Source organism: Ursus americanus, chromosome 2, assembly GCF_024610735.1.
Source record: "Ursus americanus isolate L20-20 chromosome 2, mUrsAme1.1.p, whole genome shotgun sequence".
NCBI classification, from domain to species: Eukaryota; Metazoa; Chordata; class Mammalia; order Carnivora; family Ursidae; genus Ursus; species Ursus americanus.
The window spans coordinates 503,857-523,773 of NC_142128.1; the positions used below are offsets into that span (position 1 = coordinate 503,857).

General features: G+C 57.8%; 1 protein-coding gene across 4 annotated transcripts in view; it reads right to left on the bottom strand.

Moving 5' to 3' along the window:
- PRKAR1B (protein kinase cAMP-dependent type I regulatory subunit beta) overlaps positions 1 to 19,917 on the bottom strand; it is a 117,882-nt gene that overhangs the window by 86,138 nt on the left and 11,827 nt on the right. For 3 of the 4 annotated variants that reach the window (XM_087866649.1, XM_045813280.2, XM_045813282.2), the window contains 3 exons: positions 18,788 to 18,985; positions 2,454 to 2,612; positions 1,485 to 1,576 (listed from right to left, as the gene is read on the bottom strand). In XM_087866649.1, coding sequence (XP_087722775.1) covers positions 1,485 to 1,576; positions 2,454 to 2,612; positions 18,788 to 18,964 — 428 coding nt within the window. In that variant the 5' untranslated portion in view covers positions 18,965 to 18,985. Of the gene's footprint in view, positions 1 to 1,484; positions 1,577 to 2,453; positions 2,613 to 15,716; positions 15,825 to 18,787; positions 18,986 to 19,917 lie in introns of those variants that run through there. The other variant, XM_045813284.2, reaches the window with a different exon arrangement.

Consider the following 19,917-nt stretch of genomic DNA (forward strand, 5'->3'; position numbering starts at 1 on the left):
AGAACAGCAGAAGCGTGCGGTCTCCCAGTGCTGGAGCCCCGCAGCCCAGAATCGGCACCAGCAGGTGAAAATCGAGATGCAGCAGAGGCTCCAGGGAGAGACCCCTCCAGCCACTCTCGCCTCTAGGGGCAGCTGGTGGCCTCTGGCCCAAGGTCACCTTGCTCTGTCTCTGCCTCTGTGGTCAAAGGGTTTCTCCTGTTCTGAGCAACCTCCCTGTGCCCCCTCGTGCAAGGACCCGAGACTGCATTTAGGGCCTGCTGAGGGTGAATCCTGAGTGTCTCTGCCCGGCAAGACCCTCACAGGGTATGGGCAACGCAGGGGGGCCCACGCGGAGAACTGGCCTCCCTCCCTGCCCATCGTGCTCCCGTGTACTTCCATGGGGCAGGCCTCTCAAGTGCCACCTGAGACGTCCTGGAACATGGCTCCAGCTACACTCCACCACGAGACTCCACATGCGACACTGCCAGCCGCCCTCGAGCACCTGCCACACCTGCCGAGACCTCACGCCGCGTCTCTCTGATGCAGTTACCCTGCTGCCGGGGCCCGTCTGTGTAGACGCTGCTCTTCCTGTTTGGCAAATACTGTACCGTCCAGGAACCGCAAGCCTCCCGGCAATGGTGGCAAAGCGGGAGGTGGACAGACCCAGAGCCACCGCACGGGGCAGCGCTCCGCACACACGCACCATCCCGGGACGCTCACGCGGAAGAGCCACCGGCGTCCCCGAGCAAGGCTGTGACGGGACTTTCTCTTCTTATTCCATGGATTTGCATGTCATTGGGATTCTGTAGACCACGGTCATCGAAACGTACTCGGTTATCTAGCCAAGAAACGTAATTCTCCAAAAATGAGGAAAAAAGAGAAAAAGTAAAACCCTACACACCCTTCATCCACATCGAGAACTTTAACTTGAAGGAAGAAACAAGCAAGACCAAAGGAGGCACAGAGGACAGGGTGGTCGTCGAAATGCTGTTGACCGTGAAAAAACGCAAGCAGCCCTGGGAGGGAAGTGAGGGTTTTACAGCAACTCTACGGGAACGGATACTACAAACCACTGCAAATCCTTCCTGACTGACGGACGTTCACGGCCCCGCGAACGGGACAAACCGTGTAGGGTGTGATCCCACGCTGTGACACGCATTAGCATACACGCATAAATCCACAAGCATGGCCCCAGAGCAGCCCCAGGGATCTTCTCCGGGAGTCTGATTTTCCCAATTATTTAGAACCTCAATTCCCAACGCACGGTCACTGAGGCCCTCACAGATGTTGGGTGCCCCTCCCTGGGAAGACCCCACCCCACAGCCGCTCTGCAGGCCCATCTGGGCCGTGTGACTTGACCTCAAGGCCCATGGGTGTCTGTGGATGACAAGGGCACGTGGAAGCCTCAGATCCTGACCCGGGCACATGCGTGTCCCCTGTGGCCGGCCACCAGTGAGGCCCGGGGAGGAGTGTTGATGCCGGCCCCACCCCTCCCGGGTTCCTACCTTCTCTCGTTGTCATCCAGGTGAGCAAACAGCACGTTTTTGGAGATGGCTTTGGCCAGCGCCGTCATGGTCTTGTAGTCCTTGGGGATGACCTGCAGGGAAAGCCAGGCAAAGTCAGACTCGCGAGCGTCCCTGAGGGTCCTGGAGACAGGCAGGGGGGGACAGTGGCTTGGCAGCGCACGTGTGCTCGACGCCCCTGAACTCGACACGGAAACGTGGTCAAAGTGGTGCACGGACAGACTGTCCCCAAAACCCGTGTGCTGAAGCCCTGCCCCCCAGCGTGGGTCTGGAGGCGGCCCTGGCGGGACCAGATGACCAGACCCCGAGAGCCCGCTCTCCTCGCTCCCCTCGCCACCTGAGGACACAGGAGGCGGCGCGGCTCCCGCTGGGAACCAGCCTGCCCGCACCTGCTCTCAGGCGCCCAGCCTCCAGACTGCCAGAGAATGGGCATCACAGCCACACGGGCTCACAGACGTGGCAAACTGTATGTTATGCATATTTCACCTAGTTAACTTTTTTAAGAGGCCAAAAACTAAAAATTCCCCAGAAAAAAAGTAAAAGTGAGGGTATAGAGGATATAAACACACAGAATGGAAACGACAGGCCCCACGTCCAAGGGCAGGCGGGAGGCCGGGCCCGCACACTGATGCACACAGGGACACTGCGTGTGCTCTCACACTCTAGAGCGCGTCCTGACGCAGGCGCACCTGCTCGGGCGTGGCAGTGGCAGGCTGGGCGCCGTCCCCGAGGGAGGGACCCCGAGGAACAGCAATGTGGACTAGGGAATTCCCACTGCGCGGCTCTGAGGCCAAGCTGCAGTCTCCAGGGCCGGGAGGCCGGGGGCCACACAAGCCAGACACCGGTCTCCTCCACCCACGGTCCACCAGCCCACGGGCAGTGACCATGACGATGACATTGCCACCACCGCAGCCCCTCTCGGAGCAGAAGGGAGGCGGGCGAGGGGCCCACCTTCCTCACGTAGGACACGGCATCCTCCTCCGTGTACACCTCGGCACTCACGCCCCCTCGGCGGCGGCGGGCTTTCACCACGGGGTTCGGCGGGGTTGGGGAGACCTCCTCATCATGGGAGTCTGACCTCTGCTGTGTCAGAAGCTGTCTGTTTTCTTCCTGCGGGAGAAGAAGCGGAGGGGCTGAGAACAGCGGCCAACGTGGTCTGCCCGCCTGCAGGTGCGGCCACGGGACCCTGTCCGACCACCCTCCCTCCGTGCCCGGCAGAGCCCCCGGCTTCAAGGGCACCTCCGGGTCCCCCTCCCCCACTACCCAGCCCCACAGAGCGGCGGCTCGGAGGGTTTCTGCCCGCCCTCACCACGAGCAACATTTTGGGTACCAGGTGCCCTCCAGGCACTCACCCCACAAGGGCAGGGCCTGCGTCTGCTCCACTCACCCCCATACCCCCGCGTCCCTCATGGTAGACGCGCAGGAGATGGTAGGTGGATACATAAATGGAGAGCAAACCTCTTTTGTTTTCTTCCTTCCCTTCATTATTTAATTCCTTTAATAACCACGTGTGCGTGCAGAGAGCACAAGATTCCAAAGGCGCGAAGGAGCACACGCTGTGCCCGACAAGCAGGGCCCTCCCCACACGACCCTCCAGCCGCCACATCCCCATGTCCCAGAAGCAGTCTGGTGACCAGCTGGGCTACCACGGGGAGGAGCACAGGGTGGCCTGGCGGTCCGTGGCAAACAGACCCTCACCTGTCCCCACATGCCCAGGACAAGGCCTCTGTCTCCCTCGTCCGCAAGGACCACCTTCCCCAAAACCCACACCTGGCAACTTCCCCTGCCCGATTTTACCTGGCAGTCACCCTGCAAAAACGTGAAGTGAGGAAACGGAGTCCCACCCACGGCTCATCCCGGGATTCCCACTGCCACACCTTCCAAAGCACCCCTTCCTGCTCCACCGACAGCACTTAGTTCAAGCTTCCCAGGTAGCCTGTGAACCCCGAGAGAAGCATGAAGATATCCTAATTCAAACTACAGTGTAAATGAATTCTAGAGGCAACTCTTCCCCCAAAGGGCTTGTACTTTCTGAAGAAGACATTTTAAAAGACCCCAGAGAGGACTTTGAGGTTCAAATGCGAGATGGGACATTCCCACAGAGAACCTACAGGAAAAAGAAAATCAAGAATCCTTTCCCTCCCCCCCGCCCCCAAAATGAATGAATGTAGTTCACTCAGTATTCCTCCTACAAAGGCTGGCTGCTGGTCATGTTCTCCTTTTTCCTCATAGACATACATTTCTTCCAAAACAGCCAAAGAATACAAAGCTAAGCACAGTTTCAACACGGTGCGTGTCAATTCCGTGGGACACGGAGCAGCACCCGTGCCCCAGGCAGGGACAGGCTGGCGGTGTGGCTGCAGAACGTGCCCCACCTTGGCCCCCACCTTGGCTAAGGCCACGTCCATGGCTCCTCAGCTGCTCCATTACCGCCTCCTCAGTTACACACGAGGCTTCTTCTGGTGAATTTAAAGGCCATCTCCCGTGGCCTCCAGGCCAGGCTCCACACGTGAGCGGCCCCCTGCGCCAGGAGGCTCAACTCAAAGGAGGCACAGAAGCTCCGGCTCCCCGCCAGGTGCAATCCTGCCCCTCTGGGGAAAGGAGGTCGGGGGAAAGCGGAGAAAGCACCAGCAGTTCGGAGCGCCCAGGAGACACATGATCCAGTGGGGAGGACACCGAGCTGGGGAACGCTCCTTTCCCAGTGCGCTGTGTGACCCTGAGTAAATCACTTCGCCTCTCTGTGTCTCCATCTGGGATTGTTTAACGGGATTTCATGCCGCTGTTTAAAAATATGTTTACGGAACTTCCAAAAGAAACGATGGCAAATGGACAGCATGCCACCTGTGTCCTCCCTCCACCACATGACGGCAGAAGTCCACACAGTGAAGACAACGGGGCCAATGCCTCGAGAGGGTCCAGGGTCTCTGGAAAACGGACAGCACGTTGAAACGTGGCATGTGGCATTCAGGCAGAGCAAGCCACACGGAGGGTGTGCAGGGAGTAGGGCCCCTGGCTCCAGGGAGGGCCCCCCCACAGGCAGAGAGCCAGCGCCGAGTCAGGCCGGAACCAGACCCTGGGGCCCAGCACCCACCCAGGAGGGTGCACACAGGTGGGCTTCCTACCACAGCCCTTTTAACTTTGTCGTGCGGAAACCACGAGTCTGCACAATAGCAGAGGGAACGATACAGCGAGCTGCCAAAGCCCATCACGCATCTTCCACAATGATCAAAACAGGGCCCGATGACGTCATCACCCCTCCACCCACTTACACACACCCACATGCGTGTACAATATGGATGCCTATGTAATACTCACACATACAAATAACACACATATGATACACGCGTGTGACATGTGCGCAACACACGTGTGCGTGTGACAAATACACCACACACATGCACACATGTATGTGACGCCTGCACATGTGTGCAAGCGTGTGTAACGTGTGGCATGGCACAATGCACACGATGCTCAGGTGTGATGCACGTGCACGATACACACACGTGACATACATACACAATACACACGTGTGCACACAACACATACATGTACACCATACACGCATAGCGCACCCAGATGCAGCACGTGCACACATGTACTACACGGACGCTGACACGACACATACGTACACAAGGCATGCAGCATGTACACACGACAGAGACACACGCAATATATATGCACACACCTATACACACAACTACACGTGCGTACTACATACGTGTATACAGTACACGCACACACAGAGCACAGGAGGTTGAAGCAAATCTCGGATATTACGCAATCTCATTTTAAATACTCCGCTATGTATCTCCTAAAACATGACCTTTAAAAAGCCTAACCACAATCCCCGTTATCACCCCTCCTATCGTCAAACAGCTGTCGATGTGAAACTCCCCCGATTATCCCTGTTTCTTAGGGTTTTGTTCCGTCCTGCTCAGGATCCGCACAAGAGTACAGACTAAGTCTTCCACGTTACCCGGGGAAGAAGCCGGACACTGAGGAACGCGGGGACCAGGGTGACATGGAGGAGAAACCCCCAAGGAGGGAACACGGCTGTGGGGAGACCTGGAGACGTGCTCCATCCATGAAACATGAGCGGGGAGATGAGAAGCAAGTCTCCTTAAAAAGGAGGCCGCTCCAGTTAGGTTCATGCGCGTTTATACTTGACGAAAACACTTCACTTACATACGAAGTATGGATTCTGCTTTAAAGGTAATAGGACATACGTGACGAAGGTAACACAGGACAGTAGCGACACTGGAAATTCCCCAAAAGGGGAAAAAAAAGATATTTCTAAGCGTTCAGGGGCGAGGGCATCCCGAAGCCTGTTAGACATCAGGGACCGGCCACCAGCATGGCGGGGCCCGGACACCGCTGTCCGCGGGGCTGGGCTGAGCTCTGGATGGACGGAATTCCCACAGCCGCACGCCCAGAGCGCCCGCTGTTCCTATGTGCGGACCTAACAAAGGCATTTTTCAAATACGTTAGTTTTCAGTTTTTATAATGGACCTATAGACAAAGCACGAAAGACAAAATTTTGGGAAAAAATGTAGATGTTATTGATACAGACAACACAAAATGAAAATTTCAGATCAGCAGCTCAGTCGGTTGGGCGTCCGGCTCTTGATTTTGGCTCGGGTCATGGTCTCAGGGTACAGGGGTCAAGCCCCGTGTCGGGCTCCTCGCTCAACAAGGAGTCTGCTTCTCCCTCTCCCTCTGCCCCTCCCCCACCACACACGCTAGCTCTAAAATAAATCAATATTTTTTTAAGAAAGGAAAGAAACGTCCAGATGACAAACAGAAAGCAGAGCTTGGGAGGGGGAGCTAGCGGGTGGGTACGTCTTCCTCTTACAAAGTGGGGGAGCAAAGGACACAGTCACGGTGAGTGAAATTATAAATCAAGGAATTAGCGCGTCATTTAAAATTAAGAATTTCAGAAGAGAAACAATACAGGAATTAAAAACAGCACAGGCATGGTGTTGGCCACAGAAAACATCAGACACGTTCGAAGGCCCCAATGGCCTCCAGTCTCGGGCATGACACACACCCCCTTGAGGGTGCCAAGGCCACAGCCTGCCCGAGCCTGCATGTGTCCCCCTCCCGGCACCGGCTCCTCACCCGGCATGCGCTGCCTGCGCACCTGCTACTCCCAGAGCGGCTTCCCGTCTCGGGGCCCGTCCCCACCCCCTCGAATGCCACAGTGAGGGCACAGCCCCTCCCCTCGGGGCTCCCTCCCTCGCCCCCCTCGGCTCCGTCCTTGCTCGCCCAGACCCGGCACAGTTTGCTGAACTGTCCGCCAAATCGTTTCCGTCAGCTGCTGTGCCCAGCGCACCAGCTCCCCACATCCTCGCCGTTCTCCCGTTTGGGTTGTTTTTCACGTGTCTGATGTGCACTGGGTTTGGACACACTGACTTTGAGAAAACAACGAGACCCGGACTGGGGCATGGCCCGCACAGCACTGGGGCCCGGGCCCGGGCCCGACACACGATTCCCGTGTGGATGCTCAGCTCCAGGGGTCGGTCCCACACAGACACCCCCGGAGGCAAGTACCCAACCCGGACCCACAGCAACTGGCCAAGGGAGAGCAGAAGAGGGACCCAGGGCTGCCTCCACCTTACTGCCCACCCCCACGGGGTGTCCCTGGTGAACACGTCGATGCCACCGCCAGCAAGAAGCCTTCCATCCACCATTCGTCCGTAACTGCCGGAGTTCACCCCACGCTGCTTCAACACCATGGGCCGCCAGGGCTCACCACACGCTTGGCCATGACCCTCCCCGCTCACGAGACGCAGCGCCACAGGCACTGGCTGGAAAAGGATGAATGAACAGAGTCAGGAGAGTGTTTGAGCCCCACGTCCTCCTCGTGACCACAGCGCTCAGGGGCTGACATCGGGCCTTCCAGAGCCCAGGCTCGGGGGTGCCGTCTCAGTGGCTCCGCAGCCCCCTTGGGAGGCTTGTGTGCAGTGAGAGCGTTTCCAGCGGGAAGGGCGGGGTCATGGGATGCCCCCCTGAGTGGGGCAGAGCGGAGGAACCAAGGCCCGCAAGGAAGCCGCGCTGCAGCCAGGCCACCAGCAGGGTCGCTGGGAGAGGGGCCCAGCTGCAGACCCGCACAGCAGCTGTGTCACACGTGAGACTGGCCAGAAGCCACCTTCTTAAGGAAGCACGCTGGGGGCCTCGCCTTCTTGGGACCGTGGGCATCGCCATCCTGCCATACGCCATTTTCCATCCTGGGCAGCAAAGGGCCTAACTGGGCAGGATCCAGGAGGTCTGAGGCCACTTGGGGAGGCGTCAGGCGGAAACGGGGAAATGGGATGGCATCCCCTCCCCTCCCCCTCGGGATTCCAGGAAAACCTCTAATTTTCCGGAGCCCCCTTCCTGTCTCCTGTTCTCACGCTGATGAGCTGTCTGGGGCTGCAAGATGGTCCAGGGCACGGGGTCAGAGGCGTCTTCACAACAGCAGTGTGGGAACAGCATTTCCAGAAAGCTCCGCGGCCGGAATCCACGCCAGAAAGGCCTAACGCAGCTCCAGGGACTGTCCCCATTCTGCCCCCAGGGCCAAGTGCTCCCTGGATCGTAAATGACGGTCACAGTCTACTTCTGACCATGTTTTTCCGGCACGAGGGGTGAAAGGCAGACTTGCGGCCTGAGAAGGGAAAATTCTTGGCTGGGGAGGGGTGGGACATAGAGACATTCTCTGGACCTGAGTTTCCGCTCCTGAGAGAAGCCCACATTCCTGGGACCCGGGAACGGCGGAATCCCTCCCTCCACACCCCATCCCCGGGCGTGCTGGCTGATGACACAGCTGGGCCGCCTAGCCATGCCACACTGGCCCTGCACACAGGCCCTGATCGCCCCTGAGGAGGAGAGGCCACGTCCCGGGCGGCGGCCAGACTCCAAGTGGCTGCGAACGGTCAGCATTTCCGGGGCTCCCCCCGGGGAGACAGTCCCTCGACCCCTGTCCCCTCCGACCGAGTGGGCGCCATGGTATCCAGGGCAGGGGTCGATGGTGCCGGCCCCCGGGCCGACCACAAGCCCCCCTCTCGGGGCTGCAGCCTCTCAGAGCAGAAGGCAGGCCCGGGGCCGTCATCCCCGTCTACGAGGCAAGGAGAGGACGTGGGCCATGTCCAGGGGCGCTCGACCTTCGGGGGCAGGGTGAAGACAGAAACGTGCAGTTTCAATCACTTGCTGAGCACCTCTGTGTACCAGCCTTTACACAGACGCTGCTCCAGAGAAAAAGGCGTACTTCTGTCATGAAGACTTCCATCTAACAGGAAAGACGGGAAAAGTCAGGGCAAGATAACAGCATGAGCCACAGAGCACTAGGCAGAGGGCTGTGCGGGCCGGAGGCGGGGGGGGGGGGGTAGTCAGGGAGGGCTTCCTGGAGGAGAGGCCTTCTGAGCCTGCCCGGAGGAGCCCAGCAGAACCCAGGGACACCCGCCGGCAGCTGTGAGCTCAGCCTCCGCACCTCGCCAGGCGCCCTGCTCAGAAAGCGCCCTCTCCCCGACCTGTGGCCAATTCCAGCTCATGCCATCTCTTTGCAAGGCCGCCCTCCCAGATGCCTACTTTATTCATCCCCAGAGTCACCTCTGCGTTTATCATCTGCTACCATCTGTGACCTCTTTTTTGTTTCGTTAGCTTCCGCCCGATCTTTGTCATTCTCTGCACACGTTGGCTTTGTCTGAGTTCCCAGGCCACACACACAATGGGTTTGACGGGCTCCCTCCAAAGTTCCGAGGGCAGCTCTACTTGGAAATGGGGCCTTTGCAGATGCTGTCAGGTAAACACGAGTCCTGGACACACAGCCTGCGGGGCAGACCTCGCCACGAAGACAGAGGCAGAGGCTGGGCGATCTGTTTGCAAGTGAACAACGGGCGCCGACAGGCTGGGACACAGGCCGCGAGAGCCCGCAGGAGGAAGCGCCCCACCGAAGTCTTGGCCTCGGCTCCTAGGCTCCAAGCTGCAGGGCAATCAGTTCCTGCAGCTTGCGGCCGCCCAGTCCGTGGTGATGTGCTAGCGCCGTCGGAGACGAGACACGCAGCTCAGGAATCCTTCATCGACTTTCTAGCAAAGCGGTCATTTTCCCTCTAAGCACCGGTCCCGCCTCTGTCGCTCAGTTCAGATGCCTCATAATTCTGGGCTACGACAGTCTCCCCCGATAAATTATGCAGAAGCTCGTTATGGGTTTCCAAGTGTACGGGGAGGCTGGCTTCCTCCTTTTTTTCTGGTTACCTCTTTATTAATGATAATAAAGTAACTCTATTGAATTATAGTCAAATAATATAGTTTTTTGAGAGAAAAAGATTTAAACTCATCTGCAGATCCTTTTAAATAACATGTCCCCTATACACTGACTGTAAAATCCTGACTTACACACCTTTCCCGGATCTCCTACGTTGCCTGATCAGACACTGACGGGACCCAGAAAGAACAGAACTCAGGAGCGACCGGAGCAGACCGGGGCCGGCGGCCTCGTGCAGCTGGGCGCAGGGGTGTGGCGCACGCCCTAGCGGGCGCCGCCCAAAACTCCTCTCTGCAGCATCACGACCCAGCAGCCAAACAGCACTGGGCCTGCGGCGGGGGTTCCGTAAGTATCTGCGGAGTGAACGTGAGAAAGAATAAACCCTTTCTGCAGCACAGCCGATTTCACAAGTCAATGTGTACGTCTGAGCTCCATAATTGTATTTCTTAAAGTACATCCTAGGGAAGCAATGAGAGGCGTCAAAGAGATAACGGTACTAGAATGTTCTTTCCAACATTTAAAAATTTTTTAATCAGGAGCGCCTGAGTGGCTCACTCTGTTAGCATCTGCCTTCGGCCCAGGTCATGATCTCACGGTCCTGGGATCGAGCCCCACGTGGGGCTCCCTGCTCAGTGGGGAGCCTGCTTCTCCCTCTCCCTCTACTACTTCCCCTGCTTGTGTGCTCTCTCTCCCTCCCTCTAAAAAATAAAATCTTTTAAAAAATTTTGTAATCCAAGTAACAACAAGAAATTGCTTAAGTCAATTTAGAAACACCTATATAGCAGAATACTGTGCACCGTGAAATTGTGTTTTCAGTAACATTTAGTGGTCATATAAATGATCGTATAAAGTTTGGTTTTAAAAACCAGAAGCAGGAATCAAATCATATTTAGAGAATGAAAACTCAGGCCACAGACTAGGAAGAAATATCCACAAAACATACATCTGATAAAGGACTCGTGTCCAAAATGTACCAAAAAACCCTCTCAACTCAACAGCAGGAAAACAGACCCCAACACGGAGCATCGGCGCACGGCGAGCACGCACGCGGGAAGATGCCGCACATCGTGTGTCCTCGGGGACACGCAGCGGAAGACGGCGAGGAGACCAGAACACGGCCAGCACCAGACGCTGGCGGGATGCGGGGCTGCTGGGAACGCGGAACGGTGCGGCCACGCCGGGAGGGGCCTGTGGTTTCCGCCAAAACCAGCCACGCTCTTGCTGTGTGATCCAGAGGACGCGCTCCTCGGCATTCGCCCCCAGGAGATGAAAACGCGGGTCCAGCTGACACCTGCACGCGGATGTTTCCGGCAGCTTTACCCACCACTGCGCAAACTGGGAAGCGACCAGGATGCCCGGAGTCGGTGATGGACACACAGGCCGTGGGCCGTCCAGACGGTGGACTGTGACTCCAGTGCTTCAAGGAAGGGAGCTCTGAAGCCGTGGAGGAACCCAACACGCGTGTCCCTAAGTGACAGAAGCCAGTGTGGGCCGGCTGCGGACGGTGGGACTCCAGCCGTAGGGTGTTCCGGAAAAGGCCGGGCTGCGGGACGGTGAATGGTGGGTGGGTGCCGGGGGTGGGGGTGGGGAACGGGGTGGAGCGTGGTGATCTGTGTGACACATAATCGGATACGTGTCACCACACAACTGTGCAAACCCAGGGCCCGTGCCCACGACCGGCCGCAACTTCAGCGTCAGCGAGCGCGTGGCACGGCTCAGCGGCTGCGGGAGGCAGGAGGGTGCAGGAAGGTAATCACGGCGGCAGGCGGCGCGTGAGGGGCACGGACAGCCCTGCAGGTTGTGCGCGATCCTCTGTCGACCTGACGGTGCCCCGGCACAGTAGCGTATCCTGGATAATCACGTACAGCAGGTTATAAACCTCTCGACGCGTGTGGGAGGAAGAGCGAGAGCAGCAGCACGGGAAAACACACCCCCAAGGAAACACATCAGACGCTGGAACTCTCCCTCAAGGCGTCTGACAACGAGACATCTTTGTTTCCTTACCCTTTTCTGTACTTTCTTCATCTCCCCAAATTTTGTGGAATCACCCTTTCTTTTATTATTCGGCAATTTCTGAAAGCTTTAAATCTTCCATTGAGAAATGCTTTAACCGTTGGACATTCACTTGGCCCAGCGGCACCGCGTGACATTCCGCCAGCCGGAGCAACGGTGGCGGCCCTTCCTTCAGCTTCGGCCAGATCCCGGGTCCGCACGGGTCCACACGGCGGAGCCCCCGAGCGCGCCCGGACACGGTGCCGACGGCAGGCCCTCCATCCCCGCCTGCAGGCACCTCTTCCACGGCCACGCCTGTGCTGCTTGGCGTGCAGGGTGGGGGAGGGCGCAAACCTGAGTCCACACCGCACTCACGAGTGCACAGAAAGTGTGATACACACAGACAGTGTGGAAAGGGGGAGAGCAGTTGATCTAGAGTCCTGGCAGCAAGGAGTTTCTTCGTAAAGGTTATTTTCTATTACTGATGTTCATTATAAAACCATTCTGGAAATAAAAACCAATGTAAGAAAATTCAGAAATGCCCAGTTTGGAAGTTTCTGGTCATCTCTGCCTGAAGAGGAGTGAGATGCCCGAAGGGAAGCAGGCCCCGCCCGGAGCGTCCCTGGGCGGAGGACTGCGGGGCCCGGCGGCTCCGAGGCGGCAGGAAGAAGGCAGCTCGGTGAGTGGGCGGCGTGGGTCCCTCTGACAGGAGCACACGCATGTTCCCAATGACAGAAGCCAGCGTGCGAAGGCTCCGGACTGTAGGGTTCCAGAGAAGGCAGAACCGCGGGGACGGCTAAAGATCAGGGGCTCAGAGAGAGAGCAGCACGAGGGATTTTTAGAGCAGCAGCAGGAGGCGACACGATGCCTGAATGACAGATACGTGACATTATGTGTCTGCCAAAACCCACAGAACTGTGCAGCACGGGGAGTGACCCCGATGCAAAGCCCGGGCTTCAGCTGACGACGGCGTCTCTCACCAGGTGTGACAAGCACTCAGCAGGTGCGGCGTTACCGACGGGGGAGGGGGGAGCCGGGTGCACGGGATGGGCTCGGGCTGGGGAGGGGGACGTGGGAACTCCGTACTTCGTGCTCCGTTTTTCTGTGAACCTGAAACTGCTCTGTAAAAGCAAAGCCTATCCGGGCACCTGGGTGGCTCAGTTGGTCACGTGACCGACTCCGGGTTTCGGCTCAGGTCATGATCTCAGGGTCTCAGGATCGTGCGATCGAGCCCCATGCTCAGTGAGGAGTCTGCCTGAGATGCTTCCTCTCCCTTGCCCCTCCCCCCCCACACGCGTACTCTCTAAAATAAATACTCAAATCTTCAAAAAACAAAAGTAAAGCCTATCGATCACAAAGGAGTACCACTTAAAATACAACAAAAAATGAAATAGGAGCAAACCTACCAAACATGTAAAGGGTCTGTATGTTGAAAACAAAAGCTTTTCTTCCTGTTTTTTCTTAAAGATTTTATATGAGAGAGAGAAAGAGAGGGAACGCTCCGCCTGAGTGGGGGTTGGGACTGCAGAGAGAGAAGGAGAAGCAGATTCCCCGCTGAGTGCGGAGCCCAGCGCGGCTCGACGTGCAGCTGGACGTGGGTTCATTCCCACAATCCTGAGACCACAGCCTGAGAAGCCTGTGAAGACAGATGCTGAGCCGACGGAGCCACGCAGGCGCCCCGAAAATAAAAGCCTTTCTTTCACAGACAGAGAAATCGCAGAGCGAGGTGAATGAAGAGCTACTCCGTGTTCACGAGCTGGAAGATTCAAGATTGCTCTCCACGCTCCTCAAACGGATCGATGTGTTCGGTGTGAGCCCACTCAACACCCCAAGAGGACACTGGTCCATGTCACCGAGATCACTCTAAAATACACCTGGAAGGGCAAAGGAACCGGAGTAGACAAAACAATTCTGAAGAAGAACAACGTGGGAAGACGTCAGTACCTCCCATGAAGACAGACTGAGCCAGACCGTGAGGTGCCCCCAGGCACGTACGGCTGGCTGACGGATGACAAGGGAGCCCCCAACGTCAGTGCAGAGCTCTTCCACACACACTTCCGTACAAAAACACAATTCGTTAATAAATATATACGTCGATAAACCCGACTTCAAAAGCAGAAACTTTCGCCCTGTGAAAGACACTGGTGAGCAAATGAGAAGACAGGCCACGGACGGACTGGAAGAAGGTGCCTGCAGAGCAGGGACTCACACAGGACTCATGTCTGCGTACGTGAGGGTACGAGCTGAATACATAAAGCGCTTCCAAGCCCCACAGTAAGGGAAGAGCCCGGTAAGAAACACGGACAGAAGACACGAGCAGGCACTTCACCAAAGAGACGTGCCGATGGCAAGTGGGTGCCTGCAAAGACGCCCGGTGTCAACAGTCATGAGGAAATGGGGAAGGGCCCCACAGACCCATCAGAACGGCTCAGATTTTCGAGAGCTGACAGTATCGAGTGCTGGCAATCTCAGGGCCAAGAACCACAGCCGGCCGGAACAAAGACCGCGCAGCCGGGCACTTCGTTACCAAGTCAAGCGTGCACTTACCATACGACCCAGATCCTCGCTCAAGGTAAAGACCAATCTACACTCACGCAGAGGTCTGTAAGACAAATGGACGTCCACAGCGCCTTTGCCATTGCCAAAAACTGGAACTGATCCAGACGTCCCTCAACTGGGCAAAGGGTGTCCTCGGCGGAGCGAGGTTCAGCAAAATAACGCTCGTGATGAATCTCAGAAGCCCTCGGAAGTGACGGCAGCCGGGCTCCGAGGCTACGTGCTGTAGGACTCCACGGATGGCACCTTCTGGAAAATGCTGAGCTGCGGACACTCCAGCGGTTGCCAGGGGTTACGGGGGCGGGACGGTCTGGCCAGCAAGGGTAGGAGGGAGGGGACGGTGGCTTGACGGATCTGGATCTCGGGGATGGTGGCAGACAGACAAGCGGACACCTCTGTCACAACCCACACAGTTGCACACCACAGAGCACACGTAGTAGAGTCACTGAAATTCACAGAAGAACTTTAACAGGAGAGGGAGTGGCCCCGGTTCTCTCTTCCCAGATGGGTCCACTCGTTCCAAAAGCGAAACACAACGTAATTTTCATTTTTACTAAAGACCAAAGCCTTAGCCTGCACCCTCGCGTGACCCCCATGGTGCCAGTGTCCAGGGAAGGCGCCAGGCCACCAGGAGGGAGGGAACACCCAGCTCGGCAGGGAGGCGTCCATACCCACAAATCAGCACAAGAAGAATGTCAGAGAAGCCGATGTTGGCCAGAGTTTGGGAAAACAGCACTACTCACACGTGTTGGGAGAACCACAAACTCATTCCATCTTTCGGAGTGAAGTGGCAATACGGCTCTAGAGCCATGAGAACAAGCCACACTCCGACCCCAGCGCGCACACCCTGACTGCCCGCGTGCTGTCTCTCCTTCAAATCATTTCCTTGGCATAAAGGTGTTTTCTGAAGAGAACAAAAAAACTGAAAGCCATCAAACACAAAACAACACAAATAAAGTAAACACTGTGACCCCACATGGTTTTATGGCCACAGACACCATAAAATCCTAGTGAGGAGAACGCAGAATGGGGCTGCACTGGATGCCACCGAAACAGACACTTAAAAATGGCCAAGACGGTAAATTTTATGCTGTGTAGATTTGACACAAAATACGCTAACAAGAAAAGTCAAACCACAAATGCGCATAGGCCGCAACCACCCACACCCACACGCGTGTGCGGGCCAAGGAAGGCCCCGAGACACAGGGGTGGGTCCATCGGTGAAGGGGCGGGCCCTTTCCTTACAGCATCCAGAATGCACCCCTGCCAGGACCGACGGCTTCACCACTCCGCGAGCTTCTGCAAGATCCCACCGGGGAGAAGCTCGGGCTGCGCTTCGCCCGTGGACAAGGACTGTTCTACCCCCTCACGTCTGGACCTGAGAACAACGACCTTCTTAAACAGCCCGCAATGAAGAAGTCACTCACCGAGGCCTGAGGACTGGTGGCTGCGCTTGGCCGGCCAGGACAGCACCCCGAGACCTGGGCCATCCCTGCTGGTCTGTGTTGGTCCAGCGACATCCTCCGGGGGCTTTATCGGGGCCCCACAAACACGCTTCCTGCTTGTCACACACGAGAAGTCTCCCTCCCCAGGCTTCCTGTCCACTCAGGCTGGCGGGGGGGGGGGGGGCTGCCTGGGACTCTGCCCCTCCCCCAGACCACGGGCTCCTGGGGCCCAAGCCCCGGGGCTCCGCCGCACCCAGAGCCAAAGAGCCTTCCTGCTCCCACATTACGAACACTCCGCGGCAGCTGGGGGCAAGCCAGCGTGGCAGCAGAGGAGACGCCCGGGGGCTTTCAGGGACTTTGTATTCAGAGGGGCTCAGATCTGTCTGCTGCCAGGGATAATCCGTAGCCTTGCCGCTGGGCCTGTGCTTCTCTCAGCACCTGCCATCCGGCCATCCGCCTTGGAGCGCTCCTGCGAGGACAGGTACTCGGCGGCTGGTGCTGCCTCTTACAGGAGTGGAGCTGTACCCCATGGCCGACTCTTTTTTTTTAAGATTTTATTTATTTCTTTGAGAGAGAGAAGAGAGAGCATGAATGGGGGGAGCGGCAGAGGGAGAAGCTGGCTGCCCACTGAGCAGAGAGCCCAACACGGGACTCAATCCCAGAACCCTGGGATCGTGACCTGAACTGGAGGCAGGCACTTAACCCACTGAGCCACCCAGGTGCCCCCACCCCCAATGGCCAAATCTTGTAACCTGTGATTCTTACTCACCACTGGATTGCTATTGCAGGTAGGCCCACCTAAAGCCGCCCCACCCACCCCCAAGGAAGTGGCTGTTTGCGGAAGAATTGCGTCCCCTGAAAGCACACGCGTTGGGTTCCTGACCTCAGACCCTGAGCTTATTGGCAACGGGGTCTTTGCAGATGTAATCAAGTTACGGTGAGGTCACTGGGGTATGCCCTAACGCAATGTGACAGAGCCTCCTGAAAAGAGAGGAGGCCACGCGAGGACGAAGACAGAGGTCAGCACCAAGGTCCCACAAGCCAGACTAGTCTGATGGCAAGCCACCAGACACGTGAGTGTGGACTGGCAGCCTGCAGGCCCCCCTCCCCACCCATCTGCCCCCACTGTTCCCATTCACTCGGGGTCCAGACCAAATCCCAGGAGTCATGCTTCCTGCCTCCTTCCTCACTCCCATATCCATTCCACCAGCAAGCCCTGAACACCCCACCAAAACACATGGCCCGACCCCTCCATTACCCCTAGATGCTCAACCAACCGTCTCCAGCCAGTGCCACAGGTCCCCTGGGGGCGAAGTGTCCCTGACGGAGAACCTCTACTCGGGTCTCACCCTGCTGTCTCGACCACCCAGTGGGTTCCCCGGCCCCAGCCCCGCCCATCAGGCACACCCCCAAGACCGTCACCTGGCGGCATCCCTCGTGAGCAAACCAGGGAAGTCACTCCATTCCTGACAGAGTTAGCGTTTGAGACGGGGGAGGATGGACCGTCCCCTGCCCAATTCTCCCCACGTGCAGGAAACAAGCACGTGCTGTGGCCAGCCCTGGGGGCCACGATCCCCAGTGGAACACCCCTCCTCAACTGTGGCCTCAAAGGTAACCAAAGGAAAATGGATGAAGGCCACATGACCGTTTTCATCTATTCCCTGAAAAAAGCAGCTTTTCAAATGAACACTGGCTGGTGCGGGCAAAGCAACCACCAAATTCCGCCGGGGGGAGCGGACACGGACCCGAGATCGCCTCCACCTGGTACCGCCATTGGGAGTCTCAGCAATCCCGTGTCTGAAAACAAACAATGCAACGCACAGGGGAAGGTCTAAGTAAGAATGCGTTCGTGTCACATTATGCTTAACATTAAACAAAACTGGAAACAACTCCATTGTCCAATCGTGAGGGAAATATTGAGAAAACATCAGCACGTCTTCTCAACACAGCATCGTGCACCCACTTGAGCGAGAACTGTGAAGAACTCAGAACAAATGAAAAATGCACAGAGGGGACCACATAGGACTGTGACCTTTCCCTCTATATCAGAACTTTCCAAACTTTCTTTAAATGCCCTGCATTACTTGAAAATGTTAATGGATCGTTTTAAAGAAAAGAAATTCACCCCTTTGGGTTGGAGCTACGTGTCCACAGGAGGCCCCTGTCGAAAGTGAAACACTGCTGGGCGGGGACTCAGAGGGCCTCCGATCTGAGCCTGCCCCGGGGTTCCATTCACCCCCTGAGACCAGGACAGGGACAGTGAAGTTGTGAACAAGGGGCCCAGAGGAGGGGCCTTAGGTGCCGTCCAGAGAGTGTTCAGGGTGGGGGGCCAGAGGGAGGAAGGAAGGAGCCCACCACGGAGGGACAGTTTGCCACGGGGTTCAGGGGCCCCTCCTGCTCTGAGCCCATTCTCCCACTGATGAATCGGGAAAGGGTGAGGGGCATCATTCATGGAGGAATGAGTGGGTGGGGGGGGTCCCCTCAGGAGACAGGCATGGATGGGCCTCCCCATCCAGTGTGCTTCCCCACACTGCACAAGTCTGAGGAGCCTTCTCCTCTGCCCAGAGGCGCACATTACAGTGGAACCTGGCCTCAAATGCCCTACATCACACACCCTGTCCCAGCTATGTTCTTCCATCCCAAACGCCAGGGGCACCTGACTACACCCAATCCCCACGTCTGTCCCCCCCACTGTCAGAGGGCCCCATAAGTATCTTCACAGTCAGCTCTTCCCAGAGCTCTGCACGTGGCAGAGTCCGCACCACTGCGGGGGGACGACAGATGGGGTCTGTGGGGGGAACGGTGGACGGGGTCTGCGGGCGGACAGTGGACAGAGTCTGCAGCTGGGACAATGGAAGGGGTCTGCGGGGGGACGGTGGACAGGGTCTGCGGGGGGACGGCAGAGCCCTGGAACGGGTGAGGCAAGGTCAGGCCCCGCGGAGGGCTGCTGTCCCCACGCTCCCTGTGAGAGCCAGCACGAAGCGGGGAACAGGTGTGAGTCACTGCTGGCCCAGCCCAGCTGGCACAGGACAAAGCAGGTGGCCGTCACTTACCTTCTCCAGCTTCTCAAAGTGCTCCCGCAGGAACTTCATGGGCCTCTCAGGCTTGGAGATGCACAGGTGCACGATGCAGTCTTTGAGGACCTGCTGAACGCCATGCTTCTGGACATAGAGCTCACAGCCCTTCAGACTCTCGTCCTCTTCCGCCTGGCAGGACGATGGGGACGCCATGGTGACCCCGCTCGTGGCTGCCTGTGGGGGAGAATACACATCACGGGGGCACTGGGGAGGGAAGCCTGGGGCACCCCACAGGCCCCCGAGGTGTGTTGTTGCAGCCCCATCCAGTGACTGATGGGACAGGGTCACAGGGCCCATGGTCACGGGCCTTGCCTTGTGAGAGGCTGGACAAGCCCTGAACTGACAGTGACAGCCGCAAAGCCTTACCTTACAGATCTTTGTGGCACGGAGGAGGATCAAACAGATTTCCTACTCAGCTGAGCAATCTGAAGGGGGAGAGTGGGGGTCCCGGGGGGCCTGAGTGGCCAGCCCAGCACTTATGTGGTCTCACTTGCCACCATCCCTCCTCCCATTTTACCGACAACTGTGTGGACCAGGGAGATGGAGAGGAGCTGTTAGAGGATCGGGGTAGACTGCTTGGCAGGAACAGAGAGAAAACACGGCAAACAGTTGAAAGCCAGCGGAGGGACCTTCTGGAAGGGGGGGGGGGTTTACATGGAGAACAATGGCACGGCCGCGCGTTCTCAGCCCGGCTCACGGGGCTAAGTCATAATCACGGCTCGGAAACAGGGGCCGAGCAGCCGCCCCACTGCGGGGACCCGGGCCCGGGTTCTCAGCCGCCAGGAAAGCCCCAAGGCCGCGCCCCCTCCCCAGGCCCCGCGTCTGCGATCCCTAAGCCCCCACCCCGGGTCCCGCGCCCTCAGTCCCCGCGCCCCTTCCCCAGGCACCAAGTCCTCGGCCCCTGCATCCCTTCCCCAGGCCCCCGAGCCTCCGAATCCTGAGCCCCCCGCGCCTCCGCGCCTCTCCACGACTGCGCCGAGGGCCCAGGTTCGGCCAAGGGGGCGGGGGCTCCCAAAAGGCCCATATTTCCCGGGGCCTCCTGGCCCGCCGAGCTCAGCCCCTCACCGACGCAGGCCGGGCATCCCGACGCAGACCCCATCCCAGCC